This window comes from Drosophila miranda, chromosome 3 (assembly GCF_003369915.1).
Source record: "Drosophila miranda strain MSH22 chromosome 3, D.miranda_PacBio2.1, whole genome shotgun sequence".
Taxonomy (NCBI): Eukaryota; Metazoa; Arthropoda; class Insecta; order Diptera; family Drosophilidae; genus Drosophila; species Drosophila miranda.
This window is the reverse complement of record NC_046676.1, coordinates 17,609,041-17,625,550: the sequence shown is the minus strand read 5'-3', so window position 1 is coordinate 17,625,550 and position 16,510 is coordinate 17,609,041. Positions and strand designations below refer to the sequence as shown.

At 49.5% G+C, this 16,510-nt stretch overlaps 1 protein-coding gene across 1 annotated transcript; it reads left to right on the top strand.

The window, feature by feature from the left end:
* The first annotated feature begins 5,067 nt into the window (after nt 1–5,067).
* LOC117187827 (serine protease filzig-like) lies at nt 5,068–15,818 on the top strand. Its single transcript, XM_033390689.1, has 10 exons — nt 5,068–5,143; nt 9,480–9,622; nt 10,076–10,492; nt 10,778–11,490; nt 11,554–13,769; nt 14,227–14,413; nt 14,499–14,683; nt 14,749–14,864; nt 14,934–15,053; nt 15,128–15,818. The coding sequence occupies exons 1-10, from the start codon at nt 5,068–5,070 to the stop codon at nt 15,290–15,292; spliced, it is 4,338 nt and encodes a 1,445-aa protein (XP_033246580.1). The 3' UTR covers nt 15,293–15,818.
* The last annotated feature ends 692 nt before the right edge of the window (nt 15,819–16,510 follow it).

Here is a 16,510-nt window from a genome sequence, read left to right as displayed (position 1 = left end):
CCCAGTCTCTTGCGATCGTTCGCTCTTTCTCTCTGCTCTGCTCTGCTCTGCTCTGCTCTGCGGCTGAGTTAAAGTGAAAGTTTTCCACACAAAAGTGGCGAAGGTCCGTTATCTTGGCCGCTGCACGGCGACGGCCGCACTAACTCCCAATCAGACACACGCGGAGCGTTCAGTTGACCGGACGCACACGGCTGGCCATGGTCGAGAAACTGCTGTAAAAGAGATACGACACTCCCCCCAAAAGAAGAGACTATACCGTCGCGTTGTGTGTGTGCTTCAGCTCTGGGTTTTCGTTTGGCTCGAGCAACTGTAAATTCGCCAACGAAAGCTTTATTTGTTCAAGCAAAGTGCGGTCAAATCACATATTCGTAAAGTTCTCGATTCTCGAATCGCGAATCGGTTCGGAAAACGCGTTCGTTGCCTAAGTCGTTTGCTTGGCTTAGCGGTTCATTGAGGGCGCGCTGTTACGACACGACACCCTTGTGTGTGTGCGTGTGTGTGTTTTTCGCACTCCCATTTCGAAATCAGAATCCGAGCGAATACTATAATAAGAACAAGCCAGAAACGGTCTAGGCCAGAACTCCCAGCCAGTGTCCAGCCAGCGAGCCAGCGAGCCACCAACAAACATGTTTAAGTGGGTTACGCCGGCCTCAGCGGCGACATTGTCCCGCACAACAACAGCAGCAGCAGCGTCAACCGCAACTACAAGAACAACAAGACCACAACTACTTTCCATCGCTTTAACAAGTTTAATAATAATAGTCGCATCATCTGTGCCGACAACAAGTGGATTTAGATCAATTGAAACGAATGGCGGCGGTAAGTGACAGACAATTTAGTTTATTGAATGGAATGGAATCGAATCGACTGTCATCGAAAGAAAGAAAGTTAAGCACACAATAAAAATGTAGAATTATGGCAAATGAAAATCAATTTGCCAAATTGCAAGCTCATGTCGCCGCTGCGCCACTGGCTGCCACTGAAAAATCGAATCGTGTCAGTGGCTTCCACATCACTCCATTGAGTGAAAGCCTGGCCCCGGTCTTGGCCCCGGCCTGGTCGAGTTGACAATGCGCCCAACAACATAAACTATAGTATGCCTTTGTGCCAATAAATGAATCAGAAATCAGAAAAACTTTGGCACAGAAAACTCTTTTGCTCATTCGAAGTGCGCTTTCCACACTCCACGCACTTGGTTCCACAATTATTTGGTTCGTTTTATGCTACATTACGGCCACAAAGCAGCCCCAACCGAGGCACAAAAGACCTACAGATGAGCCCCACACCGCACTCTGCTCATATAGACAGACCGGCGGACAGACAGAGACATCGACTTTCCTTATGACAGTTTTTAGTGTTTGTTTGTTTGCTCTTCAGCTGCTCTTCGTGTTAATTGCTCAAGTCATTTTGTCGATTTAAAAAGTGAAACAAATTTCTAGAGTGTCAGGCTATTAGCTTAAATCGAAGCCACTGGCACAGACCCAACCCAAACAGAAGTGGATTGAGCTCAAAGACTTGGCAAACACAAGAAGCACTTCCCTTACACTCAACCAGAAACAAATGAAATCTTTCAGCATTCTGGCTCTCTTGTACGTCAAATTTCACACAGCATTACCATTTTTTGTACATCATATAATGTTTTGTAAGATCAAGAAATGATGGCCCATAAGAGAATCTTTATGAAGTGAAATCAAAGCAGTATGCCTGCAGTCATTATGCCATCCAGTGTGGCAAATAGGAAAGGAAATATTTAGCGGACTGAAATCAGTTGAGGAGTGTCTTCCAGTTTGGACTGGCCTTTCGCTGAATTGCTCTTTCCAAAAGTGGTTAAAGTAAGGCAGAATAGAACATATAAATAATGATTATTCATATGAAATAGCTGCATTCCAATCCCGATTCTTTGACCAGACTCTACTTGTAGTTCTGTTCCTTCTATGGACATGGGAACTTCTGTATAGAATGATCCAAGCATTTTCCGATCCATGACTGTAGTTCATTATCTCTATGCAAAAAAAAAGTCAAGAAAAGAAAATCAATGCTTCCGTTTGCCACATCAACATCCCAGAACTCTGCTGCGTCAGTTTGGTGAGGAAGTGAGGCGAATGGCAATCATCAGAGATACAGATGTACAGATACATCGCGTAGATCGCACGGTGCAAAACAATCGCAAAACAATTTTCAATTTCTATTTGAAGTCAGGCTGGAAAGCAGTTGGATCGATAAAAGAAAACGCGTGCGAAATGAAAATGTCTTGGCCAGCAGCCAGCAGCCGACAGCCGACAGCCGACAGCCAAAGCCGCAGCAACAGTCACAGATTCTGATTGAAGCGTGTGCCAGTTTGTGGCTGGTGCTGCGGTTTCTGCCGCACTTGTCGGCACTGCCTGGAGTTGACTTTGCGGTAGTTTGAGACTTGGCCTGGCCCGGACCGGATCGGCCCAAACCAAGCCAAAGCGATCAGGCCTGGGGGAAGGAAGCTGCTGTGAATGGAAGAGTTGCAATGATGTTGCAGTGGCAGAGGCAGTGGCAGTCAGTGCTCAGAGATCAGTGCGATGGTTGGACAGTGTTCAGATAATTTCAGGAGCACGTTTTTACCGCTGTCCGATCATCGAGTTGGCCAATTGTTGTTCCACATAGACGATCTCTGCTTAAAAATCAATTCATATTTAATTGTGGAACCCAACACACACACTGGAATTCTGTGTTTATGCAAATTACGGATTCCATAATTTCACATTTTCCACATCTCTCTATTTCTCTCTCTCTCTCTCTCTCTCTCTCCCACATGCAATTAATGTGAAAGCGACATTTGGACTTTCTTCCGTGCTTTCGAGAGGGCTCTGTCCCCCCCCCCCCCCCCCCCGTCGTGGAAATGTTTTTCCCACAGCCATTTTACACATCATAAGACTTAAGACAATCGCATTAAAACTGTGACAGATCACAGATCATGAGCATCGAGTGCCAAGAGAGCATTTCACCTAACATATGTACGGATGTATGGATTGCGCTTCCTACACCCCCCAGCCGCAGCCCCAGTCCCGGCCCCCAACGAAACTATTAGTGCATGTGAACAAAACAGAAACAGAAGTGGAAATAGAGGTAGAGGCAGAGAGGCAGAGGCAGAGGGGCACTCTTTATACTCACACACTCACTCATTTGTTGTCTTCTGGTTTATCTTTTAAGCTCATCAGCATTGTTTCAAGTGCTACTACTCGTACTCGTACTCGTAGTCGTATTATTGCGGAGGGGGGCCCAAGCCCATGGCTGATGCTTTGGCCACCGTTTGGCTATCGACACAGAGCAGTTACAAATTATCGGATCCGTTGGCAGAGGTACGGAAAGACAGACAGTCGGACAGTCGGACAGACTTCGAGTGCCGTGTTATGGATGCGTTGTCTAACAGGAAATACTCGGGCAGAGCAGACTTCAAATTTGTTTTGACATGTTTGGCGGTGAAAGTGAAATTCTCTCTCTCTCTCTCTGTCTCTCTCTCTGAGTTCCACAGACGATTGCCTCTGTGTGTGCTTCCGCCGCATGACAGCACACATTCCTTGGATGGAAATCAAGAAAAGGCATTACTATACTGCTGCTCCATACATTCGCTACTGTCATTGCAGTTTCTGCAGGGATTTTCCCAGACCCTGCTTGGGTATCGATCTAAATGCTTTTGCCAAAAAAAAAAAAATAATACAAATGATGTCACTTATTGCGGCCAAGCGAAACTTTCACTGTTCATTCACACCGTTTTATAGGCCCCTTTCATCGCATTTGATATGATATTCAACAAATTGATTGCCAAAACATTTCCATTTTATGGGAACCCAATTTGATTTATCATCACAATCTATTGCGGGGAATTGGGGAGATAGATAGATTTCATATTGTGCCGAATTTTCCACAAATTGAATTTTACTTCCCTTTCCACATTGTTGCATTGTTGTCTGTCTGTGTGTGTGTCTATGGAAACGGATGCCCGGAGCATGACCTGGCAAAAAGTGACCACGGAAGAATAATAATGGTAATGGTAATGAAAACAAAACGAAATTGTTTTGTGCATAACACTAGACAGTGGGGACCACAGAGACGGAGACGGAGACTTGCCAACAAATGAAACCTGCCTCGGAGCGACATCCAACATTGTACAAGTTTTAAGTATCCCATACCCCGCCGTAGAGCGCGGTCTCTGTTCTGTTTCCTAATGCCAGAGGACGGCCCGCCACAGACAACCTGTTGGTGGCCGACACCGTGTGATTACAGCCACAGAGCCGTAGAGATGCCCACGTGAGAAATGGTCGATCATTGCTTCACTTAGCCTTAAACGGTATTCTTCTTATGCTTCTGCACGAGTCCATGTCCATCTCGACCACAATTGACCACTTGGTTTAACAAACAAAGTGAGCAACTTGTAACTTGAGCCAAACCGCAGTCGGACTCAAGATTCAACAAAGTGGAACTTAATCATGTGCTGATTAAACATATGTTTACCTACGGCTACCTACGAAACATTGAAAGAAAGGAAGTCTACTATGGGGCAGGCCTCCTGCAAGCCAACCCCCGGCTCACTCGCTAGATAATAAAGAGATTTACTAATGTTTCAATCAATCAATAGGTGGGAGTGTGGAAAACGCATAGACTAAGTAGTTGATCAATTGGTTTATTTTGGCCTACACTTCTCCAGTTTATAATTTCTCTAATTATGATTTGCACACTACTCAAAATGGTTCCCAAAAGCGATGATATCTTATCCCTTGCTCATCTCTGATATCCGTCGGCTTGTGTTGAGTTCTGGTTTAGCCACGGGTGGCAGGTAAATTGTAGTTGCTATTAGAAATGGATGCGTAGAATACATACTTACGTATACGGTTTACCACCTCTAAATTCAGGTAAATACGAGTGTGTATGTCTGTACGCTGGGGGCACTTGCACCATTCACTGTTAGCTTACCGGTCTTTTCGGTCGCACCAGTCGTTGTCGTCGTTGTCGTCGTTGCCGCATTTTATTTGGGTCACTGTTACAATTTACACCGATGGTCGGGGACGGAGAGGGGAAGCCAGGTGTGGTGTAGATGCGATGACCAGTTGGAAGACGCTCACGCTGGGAGGCTGTGCCAAATTCGAGAGCGACACCCGATGCCGACGACCCACAAGTCGGAGCAGAGCAGAGCAAATCAATGGCAACCATAGACGTTCCAATTTTATGTAATTGTAATTCAAGGTGGGCTCACATCCCCAGTTCCCCAGTTACCCATCGCTGTCCCATCCCAAAGCTCCTTCCCAAGCTCGCGTGCAAATCGGTTGGAGTTGGTTATATGGTGCATGCCACAGTCCAATTCGCAGAGAGCCTAGTAGAGCATGCAGCGGGTTATGTTTATGCTGATGATGCCTCGAGCTTCGAGCTTCTGTTGTTGTTGAACAATTCAATTACAATGTGATTAATAGAAATGTTTTGTTGCGGATCAGCTGTCATGTGGAGTGAATATGCCAACGCCATCGGATACATCAAAACAGCAAAAACTTAGATAAGCCTTCAAAGGTCAGCAAAGAGCGAGAAACTTTCCATTTCTCTCACGCAAAATGGGAAAACTTCTTGCGTGATGACACCGCAAAATGGCCCCATACTAACGCATGTACACATTTATTCGCACGTAAAGCCCATTAAAATAAACACACAAAAAAAAAAACAAAACAAATCTGTTTTGTCCGAGAAACTGCACTCTCGCCATCCGATCCGACGATAATTAGTAGCCCAAATCAAGCGATTCATGAAGAGTAAACAGTTTTTCATGGCTTTTGTCTAGGAAAAGTGAAATTAGCCCGGGCTGAATGCAGAGAGATGTTTTATGTTAATTCCATTGAAAAGTGACATTTGGTTAGTTTTTTCTTTGGCCATTAAGTGGCATATTTCTATGGTCAATAAGTCGTTAAGGTTTTTTTTTCCCATCAGACAGTAAGACAGTAAGTTTCTCTGATGAATTATTGGATGGGAACACCCCACCCCCACATCGAACTATTCGATTTCACTTGACCCAGTTCTGTGCCACGATCCTGCACCGGTTAATAATTCGTATAAACGTTGCCCGATAACATTTAACACTTTCACAACGCAATTAGACCAAGATTCATACGTTAAATGCCAAATTGACCAAGATCAGATCTCAGTAAATACACAACAACAACAGCAACAACAACAACAACAGCAACAACAACAACACGTGGTGCTGTGCTGCCTGCTTCCTGTGGTCCGAAAGTTTAGGCTGTTCTGTTTTTTCTTTCTTTCTTTCAGTCTCTTTTTTTTTGCCAGTCTTGGGCTAATTGATCGATAATAATTTTCCATTTTACCGTTGAAGCGCCTCGTTCGTTTACATTCTTGAAGTGCTTCGGCACGTCGAATGCTTCGCCAAGAAAACGAGTTCTACGAAATCTCAGAGCAGAGCAGATCGGATCGGAACGGATCGGAGCTCTCTTTTCTTCTTTTGTGGTCCAGGCTTCGGCCTTTTCTTCTCTTGCCTTGTCTCCCTTGTGTGTGTGTGTGTGTGCAGCAACATATTCATGATTTAATTAATTTCCATTCGGCTCTGTGCATAAATTTTTAGTGCATCCAAACAGGGAACGGACGGCGGACTGCTCCGTTGGTCATGCCCCAGGGCACCATCGGTTGTGACACACTCAGCAAGTGTCTCTTGCTCTCGCCTGATGCATGCAACAAATTTCGGCTATTGGGCCAATTTCCTTGCATGATTAATGACATTGCCACCAAGTCGGGTCGCTCTCCTCTCCACTCTCCTCTCTCTTCTCTTGTTTCCCGGCGTTGGCGATGGGAAGACAAACTTGTTATCTCATTTTGCAGCTGCTTCCTTCATTCGCTTTTAAGCACCGAAAAAATGTCTTTAAGCGGCGCAAAATTATTCAGGCGTTTGACACACTTTCGTTCTCCCGGCCAAGAGCAATGTGTGTGTGTGTGTGTGACCGGCTCTCAGGTGTGGCAAACGAGGCATGCCATCGATGCTGTAACCTATTTTGCATGCATCGTTCGCGGTTATTACATTATTGCATTTCATGACGCACCAATTAGGGTCAGAGGCAGCATCCCAGGGATCGATCGCTCAGCATAAGAAGGCGTTAAGTAGTCTGTGGGTCCCGGCTGGCACGTACATTCCGCATCCACAGGGTAGCCAGGTGCGTGGACCCCGCCCCCTCTGGTTTTCGGGCATCGTGCCTGGATACCCATTAGCATTCTTTGCATATTTGAGTAGAGCTGAGTGTTTCCCTCCTATATTCCCAGTAAGTGATGTTCTTTCGTATTTATACACTCAGAGAATAAATAGAATAATAGTGAAATTTAAATAAAATTCACTTTCATTTCAAGATAAATGCCTTAAAAAGTCTTTTGGGCCACTTAATATAAATATTAAATAATTTAAAATATACTACCTTAAATTGGTATTAAATATATTTAATTGAAATATTTAAAATATATATATTTTAAGAAATATTTTCATATTACCTTTGCTTTTTACAAATTCCACTCTCGGCTTAAATCTATTACAATTGCATTGCTTTTTTCTCTGAGTGTACTTTTCAATTTGTTTCACTCGCGAGTAAATCAAATAAACTATGCTAAACTGCATAATTATCGCTCTTTTATCGTGGCTGTGTTCACATCTATCCATCCCGTCCTTCATTAAATCAGAGCTATAATTAAGTCTGCGGCTGCGGCTCTGTTAGCTCTAACGGTGGCTCTCTGATGTCGTGCTTGCGCTCTCTCTCTCTTTCTGTGTTTGCTCTGTTAGTTACAGATCTCTCTGTTAATGGGTCTAGCTCGGAAAGCTTTTGTTTGTGGACTCCGTCCCCGCCCGTGGCTGTTTCCCACGTCTCTTCTCTTCTGCCAGGCCCTCTGCGATTTGCGGAAGAATACTTAAGAGCACTTGAGTGTCTAATCATAAAAATGCGAAATGTCTGCAAATAATAAAGCTGCAAGAAAGATGATTATTATTTTATTAGTAGACGCCGCGCGCGCCGTGGAGCAAAAAAACGCACAAAAACGAAATCATTTTGAGAGATGAATGAACAGCAGAGGAAAAGAAAAGAAAAAGCCAAAAAAGAAAGAAACGGAAGAGAAACACTATCACTTTTTCTCAATTATGCATGTACATATTTTGACTGTTATTCTAATGGAGGTTTTTGCACTACTTTTTGCCAGATAGTACCTCCACTTGTCTTTACTTTCACTCGAGTTCGGTACAACACGACACGATGCTACAATGGCGTTACGTGCCCCGCATATTCGGCATCCATGAGTCGGACGTCGTGGCTTAGAGACCTTCGAATGCCTCATAGTGTACGAGTAGTACTGCTTCCTGCGATTTCGTTTTCGTTACCTGGTGATTTTCTTTTAATTAGCACAGAACTAATTGATGCTAAAGCCCCAGAACCTATCCCGCTATTGAGGACTTTGCTCCAGTTTAACGACCAAACATTGACACAGTCCGCGGCGCGCATTGCGATTGGGGCCACAACAGCCGCAAGTGGAGCGTCCGCGAGGTGTTAATTTGTCAGCATAAACCCGTCACAAGTGGAGCACGGCTCGGCTGCTTTCCCACTTCTGCGTTTAATTGCTGTCAAAATCAATTTCGGCCCAAATGTCAAGAGCCAAGAGAATGGCCAACTACGGCAAATACCCTTTACTTTGTCAGGGAAATGCTACACCATGTGGATTATGGAAAGGATGATTATCGAACAACCCAGAGTAGTGCTTAAAGGGTATTCGAAGCTTCGACCTGCATTCTCCTGCACTCTCCAGCACTGGCGGACCCCTCGTCATTTGCCAAATGAGTTGGAAAAACTCTGAAGTGCATTGCACCGGCCCACACCTAGCACCTGGGCCTGGAATGAACTTTGACTGGCAAGTGGTTGGCTCTCGCGGTTTGGCTACCAGTTGGCACTCGTACTCGCAACTTGCTGCCAGCCACCGGAGTGCCAGCCACTTTCACTTGGCTGCGGCCCGTTCCGAGTGGAGCTTTCTGTGGTGATTGTTGGATTTCGGGTTGCTTCAGCAGCCCACAGAACAGGGAAAACGCTGCCTCGCTGCCCCGCTGTAAATTGAGTTTATTAGTTTTTGCTACCCGAGGCGGCTGTTGCCGCTTCGTCTTAATTAGCACCGAAATAAGCAGTTATATACCTAGAAATATGCATGCTATAAACCAATAGAAAATAATTAAGATTGTCACTTTCATTGAGGCAACTGCACATTCGCAGCATTTTCACTATGGCCGCCAGTTATAATCCAATCAACTACAGTTGACTGGCCAGACCTCAGCTGAGTGACATCTTAATTAAGCTTTGGCCGGGGGCGAATGAAGTTCGGCTTGAAGATTATTGGCAATACACGAAATCTTGATTTCATTCCATGAAACTGAAAACATTTCTCTGTATTTCTGGGTTCCTTAACTAATCCTAACCTAACCATTTGTTGGCTCTTTGCAGCTGGACGCAAACTGTTTGGCGGCTACCGCATCACCCCCAAGCACTGCCGGGCCACGAAGACGCTGCCCAGCTCCGATCCCCGCGCGAATGGCCCCACAATCTGCATGTTCAATCACGAGTGCGCCCAACGGGGCGGCGAGGTGGTGGGTGCCTGCATGGATGGCTTCCTGTTCGGGGCCTGCTGCCAGATCCCACCCACTCACGAGCTGGCCAGCACTCTGATCAATGAGGCCCAGAACGCCTACTTCCAGCAGCACCAACAGCAGCAGCAGCACCAGCACCAGAAGTTGCAGCAGGCGGCGGAGTCCTCCTACGAGCAGCACCAGCAGACGCTGAACAGCGCTGAGCAGACGGCACCGCAGCCCCCTCAGAATATCTACGATCAACAGAACCTGAACAAGGTCTACCAGCAGTTGAGCAGCAGCAGCGCCAGTCCCAGTCCCAGCAGCAGCAGCAGCAGCAGCCCTCCCAGCAACAACTACAGCGTGGAGCAGGAGCAGGAGCCGGAGCCAGAGCCCCAGCCAGAGCCAGAGCCCGAGCATCCCAAGAACGAGCTTGTGTATGGCAGCAGCACCTCCACAGAGGTATCCACACAGTCGCAGTCATCGTCCTCTAGCATTGAGTTCGAGCAGGAGCCACCTGCTCAGCAGTCGGCCAACGAGGTGATCATTCAAACTGATCTCAATGTGCAGAAGGTTCAGCAACAGCAGCAGCAGCAGCAGCAGACCATTCTGCCACCCACTGTCCATGTGCACAAGCACTCGGTGACCATCAACTCGCCCTCGTCGCCGCCGCAAAACGATGACTTTGTGATGCAGGTACTCAGCACCTTGCCCCCGGAGCATGCCGACGATCATCGTATCTTCTTCACCACGGAAGTGCCCATGAAGATAGCCAGCGGCTTGCAGGAGCAGACCAGCTCCGAGTCCAGCTCCTTCGAGGAGGCCCCGGCCACGACGCCAGCCACAAAAAAACCCACAGAGAAGCCAAAGCCAAAGCCCAAGCCGAAGCCCGTGCCTCAGTTGGCGGAGACCATGAAGCGACCCATCCACCAGCAGCAGCAACATCAGCTGCAGCAGCAGCAACAGCAGCAACAACACCAGCTGCAGCAGCAGCATCAGCAGCAGCAGCAGCAGCTGCAGCAGAAGCAGCAACAGCAACAACAGCAGCAACAACATAAACATCAGCAGCAGCAACAGCAACAGCAACAGCAGCAGCAACAGCAGCAGCAACAGCAACAGCAACAGCAACAGCAGCAACAACAGCAACAGCAGACAGCGAAACCTCAACCTCAGCAGAAGCCTTCGAATGTGCACCATCACAATCATCTGATACTGGACGGAGGAGAGTTCACCCACAGCGACATCACCCATCCGGGAGCCGATGCCGATCTCGTCGAGGATCTGCAGTTCTCCACCGGCTACGGACCTCAGCCTGTATACGCGGATCCGCCACAGCAGGTGCAGCAGCAGCAGCCGGCAGAACAGAGCTACATTTCCAAGCGGCCGGCAGCAGGCACCACAGTTTCCTCGATCACCACCCACGTGGACTCCATCGAGTCGATCATCCTGCAGCTGAACAACACCAGCCATGGACCCAGCTACAATGTCGTCAGCCAGCAGACGCCCTCGTATGGCTATGGAGGCCAGACTGCGGCTCAGAGCGAGGCTCCAGCAGAGGCGATCACTGCCCAACCCAATCCCAGCTACTACCAGGATAGCGCAGCCAGTGAGGCGGAGAAGGTCCAGGACTACGGCTACACGACCACAATCAACTACGATGCCATCTACGACAAGGTTTCTGAGGAGCAGGATGCCTCCGCAGCAGCCAGCCAGTCGGCTGAGTCGCAAACAGCGCGTCCCGGCTACGGGGAGGACACCTCCGCCGTGTTCGAGGATCACACCATGCCCGCCAATAGCTACCACGATGCCTTGGCTGATGCTGCTCCCCAGACCTCAGAGTTCAACAAGATGCCCGTGCCGGTGATGGGCGTTGCCTATCCCGTGGACATGTCCTACATGGAGGAGGAGGAGAACGAGGCAGCGGCAGCAGGCGGCTACGGCCAGCTGAGCAGCGGCTCCTACGAGGCGAACACCGAGTCCAACTACCAGAAGCTGTCCACTGTCCAAACGGAGCAGCCCCAGCCCGTCCCCACCTACGTGCGCCCCACGACCAATGCCAACAAGCCCAATCGTCCCGTTGCCTCGTACATCGGCATGGTGACGATGCAGAACTACAACCAGCAGCAGCAGCAGCACCAACAGCCATCGGGAGGCGACCAATACCAATCCCAGCTGCCCGCGGAGGTGTCTGTGTCCTCGCACACCACCAAAGTGCAGGAGCAGTACGACGAGACCTCGCACGGATATCAGCCGCAGACGACCACGCCTGGTTATGCCTCCACCACCCAACTGGCAGCCCAGCAGGCCTCCCTGCCGCAGCGTCCGCAGTACGACAGTGTCCAGGAAGATACTGCATCCTCGGAGCGTCCCGTGCTGATCACCGCCAGTCCCAGACCACGGCCCAAGCCTAGCACAAAGCGGCCGGGCGTGAAGCGACCCATCAGCCAGGAGAACCCCAAAAAGAAGCCACATCCCCAGGCCAGCAGCAGCTACGATTCCGGGGAGTCACCCATCACACACATCCAGATCAAGAAGCCCTCGTCCAGCTACAACAAGGACCAGGAGACGCAACAGTCTGGCTATCCCAGGCCAGCAGTCGGAGCGGGCTACGATCAGACCACAGCCTCGACGACAGTGACCAGCTACGATGAGCCAGCACGTCCGGGCATCAACTATGATCAGCCAGATCCACCTTCGGCTCCAGCCTCCGGCTCCGGCTACGATCAGCCAGAGGCTCCAACCTCCAGCTACGGGCAAGCCCAACCAGCGGCTCCACTCGCACAATATGATCAACCAGCGCCACAGCCCCATCCGGAGCTGCAGCCATCCCTGAGCTACAATGAGCAGTCGGTGGCCAGTTCTCCGGGTCGCCAGCCCTCCACATCGAAGCCGATTGCCACCAGCTATGTGACCGGACCCAGCACTCCCCGTCCGCCTGCCACCGTGGACTACCACTACGACAACGTACCGCCGCTGTTCATGGCCGACGACAAGTTGGACGCGTTCATCCAGAGCACGGCGGAGAATATTGTGGGCTCCACACCGGGCAACTATCAGCCGCCGCTGGTGGCAACTGCATCGACGCCAGCCTACGCACACCGACCCACAAGCAGCAGTGGCACCTACGGAGGCCACAAGAAGCCTGGTTTCGTCCAGATCAATGGATCTCCGAGACCGCCGCGTCCGACGGTGCTGATCACGCCCAAGCCCACGGCTATCAACAACCTGGCCTCCACCACAGGGGGCTCGTTTGTGTACAACCAGATAGTGACTCGACGACCAGGAGGTGCACCGGTTAGCTCCAACGACTTCGAGGACCCTGGCTACTTTGGCGGCAGCCCCGCGCACGTGTCCTTCACGCAGTCCTCAACGGAATCGTCCTACGCCGTGCCCTCCGACGACAAGCCCGCTTTCCCCGGATACTTCGGGCCAACGCCTTCGTATCCGGCCTTCTCGGTGCCCGGAGAGAAGGTGGGCCAGAATGTGATGGAGGAGACCTACACCTCGCCGAACGACTTTGTCAACTTCCCGCCGGTGCGCAATCCGAATCTGAACATGTCCGCCGCCTCCAGCGCCGTGACCAGTGACCTGGATCTCTCCACGCCCGCCTTCGTCGAGGATGTGGTGCTGAAGGACAAGATGCACACGCTGGTCCACAAGCTGGTGGCCTCGCTCCAGGGCAACTTCGAGGCTCTGGCCGACATGATTGACGAGCCCACGGGCAACAACTCCGCCGCCACGTATCAGGCGGGAGCTGGTGCTGGAGGAGCAACCACTGCCACCCGCAAGCCCACGCGAAAGCCCGTGAGAGTGGCCTCCACTGCCAAGCCTAAGGCCACCACCAAGAAACCCGTGACTCGAGTCTCCACCAAAGCCCCCAACAAGAAGGCATCGGCTAGCAGCACCACCCGCAAGCCAGGCGGCACTCGGCGCACCACCCTGGCCCCCAAGACGACCGTCAGCACCAGGAAACCGGGCGCCTCGAAGAAGCCCACAAGACGCGTGAGCAGCACCGTGAAGACGACGACCGTGAGCTCGGCCCGGCCCGCCGACGATGAGATCGTGGACGAGGAGGACGAGGAGGATGTCAATCCGAATCCCAGCGACAACGAAATCGATCAGGGATCGACGCTCAGCTCCTACGGCGGAACGAATGGCCGCAAGATCCGTAAGTGTTGAGTGAATGAAGCATGGACCCGAAACAACTGTCTCTTTCTCTCTCTCTTTCTTGTTTTCTCTCGCTCATGCCTATAACCAATCGCTTCCAATCCGAACCCATACCCGACACTCCCGATACTCCCGATCCTCCTCCCCCATGGCATTTACAATTGTTCCCAATTTTAGCGCGTCGCAAGAACAAAAGAAGAAACCCAAAACCCGCTTAGATCCCAAGAACCCAAACCCAAACCCAAACAAACCCCACCTAGTTCTATGCCCCCATCCGTTCCCGATCCATGTAATCTTCCTATATGGCAATACACGTTGTTCTATGCTTTCTCTTTAACACTCCATCTCTCAATCTGAATCACAATCCATCTCTCGATCGATCGCTCTCAATCTCTCGCTGTCTGTCTTGCTCTGAACACTCCCCACTCCTAACCTCGCATTTCACTCCCCATCTACAGAATGCGGCGTCCGACCCCACGTCAAGTCCGGCCGCATTGTGGGCGGCAAGGGCTCATCCTTTGGCGCCTTCCCCTGGCAGGTGCTGGTCCGCGAGTCCACCTGGCTGGGCCTGTTCACAAAGAACAAGTGCGGCGGTGTCCTGATCAACAGTCGCTATGTCGTCACCGCTGCCCATTGTCAGCCTGGGTAAGTTTCCTCCCAAAATCTCCAGGCTCCTCATCCATCCACCATCCATCCACCACGATCTCATTGCCTTACTTGATCTCTGCAGCTTTCTGGCCTCTTTGGTGGCCGTCATGGGCGAGTTCGATATCTCCGGCGATTTGGAGAGCAAACGTTCTGTTACCAAGAACGTGAAGCGCGTCATCGTCCACCGTCAATACGATCCGGCCACGTTCGAGAACGATTTGGCTCTCCTGGAGATGGACAGTCCTGTGCAGTTCGATACCCATATAGGTGAGTGGATCACAGCACACAGCCGAACGTTTGAACGTTTTCAACACCTATGTATCACTTTCCAGTTCCCATTTGCATGCCCAATGATGCGGCGGACTTCACTGGACGCATGGCCACCGTGACCGGCTGGGGGCGTCTCAAGTATGGCGGCGGTGTGCCCTCCGTTCTGCAGGAAGTGCAGGTGAGTGCTTTTTACCAAACCAACCAATAAACCGTCCTTTGAATGCATCTTTTAATGACACGACCACAGGTGCCGGTTATCGAGAACAGCGTGTGCCAGGAGATGTTCCACACCGCTGGCCACAACAAGAAGATTCTCAACTCGTTCCTGTGCGCTGGCTATGCCAATGGCCAGAAGGACTCGTGCGAGGTGAGATATCAGGAGATTTGAGAGGGGGACCATCAAGAGCGTGTGCTAAAACCTTTTTCTACTTTTGCTGACAGGGTGACAGTGGCGGTCCGTTGGTGTTGCAGCGTCCCGACGGGCGCTACGAGCTGGCCGGAACCGTTTCGCATGGCATCAAGTGTGCGGCGCCATACCTGCCCGGTGTCTACATGCGCACCACCTTCTACAAGCCCTGGCTGCGCAGCATAACAGGAGTCAAATAAGGTGTTGCCAGGGGAGCAGCAGTAGCAGCAGCAGCAACATTAAGGGGCAGCATCAGCAAGTGTAAATAGAAAGTAGAGTTTAAAGAGTTGCGGATAAAGGCGTGACCCAGACTGTTAAGCATCCACGTCGCATTTCCCATTCTCTCCTCCTTCTCCGTGTCCCTCCAAGCCCCCCCCTCCGCCCCAGCATCTATCCTCATTCCATTAGTTTAACGAAAGCGAAAGCGAAATACTCGACAGATATGTAGATTCAAAGATTCAGATACTTTGAGGAGCGTGTTGCCGGCTCTGTGCCTGTTCGAATACGCGTGCCTAACACTTGTAGAGTCTGAATGAGAATTACTCGTATATTTTAGTAGTTGCACGCTAAGAAGTACGCTAAGAAATATTTATTCTAGTTCTAAGCCTATTTATTTATTTATTTGTAAACCTATTATCGCTGCAATTTGATTCAACTAAAAAAAATTGTTAATTTTCATAGGCAAATTGTTGTTATGTTCCAGCGAAAGCGAAAGCGAAGAGAGAGCGAAAGAGCAAATGTTTTTAGTTCAATTGAATTTACTAATTTATCTAATTATATTTTATATTAACATTTTATTTTTTTTAACGTTTTTTTTGTTAATTGTTAAGCGAACGAACAAAGCGATGCGAAAAGAACACCCACAAAACCCAATAAACAACAAATAATTATTAGTAGAAATATTTCTGCAGTTGAAGTTACGTGTCCTCGAAATCCCCAAGTAATCTTCTTTTCTACTTTGCACTCCCCTCGGTTCCAACAAAAAATCCAGCAGCAGGGGCAGGGGGCAGGGGGTGGATGGCCGGATGCTTGAGTCTGCTGCAATTTATGTCAGTCCGAAGCCCCTGGAAACTCATTTTAATACCGTCCAAGGCAGCACAGCATCCATTGGAAGTGCCACCTGCAACCGCTCGCCTGTCAGCTTGGACTCCCACGCGTGCAGTGCCATTTGTTGTCCAAAGCCAGCTAAAAAGGAACTCACAAACTGTCACAAGCATACTTTGGGAAACTAAATATTTAAATGGATTTTGTAAATAAATGGAATTTCTTCAAATCCCCCTCGCAAATCCCTCGCGATTGGAGCATCATTTTAACCAGAAATAACCGAAAAGTTTCGATATATAGAGACTGAGTACCAGATATTATAGCGTCGCGGCACGTGTGCCCACAAAAAGAAAAGCTCGAAATATCAGTCAAAT

Excerpts from the sequence above, each read along its gene's own strand:
- LOC117187827 (XM_033390689.1), top strand. The coding sequence starts at position 5,068 with ATGACCAGTTGGAAGACGCTCACGCTGGGAGGCTGTGCCAAATTCGAG. Across the intron at positions 9,623-10,075 it reads CCCAACGGGGCGGCGAGGTG|TCGCAGTCATCGTCCTCTAG; the intron begins GTGGGTGCCTGC and ends GTATCCACACAG. Across the intron at positions 14,684-14,748 it reads GCAGTTCGATACCCATATAG|TTCCCATTTGCATGCCCAAT; the intron begins GTGAGTGGATCA and ends ATCACTTTCCAG.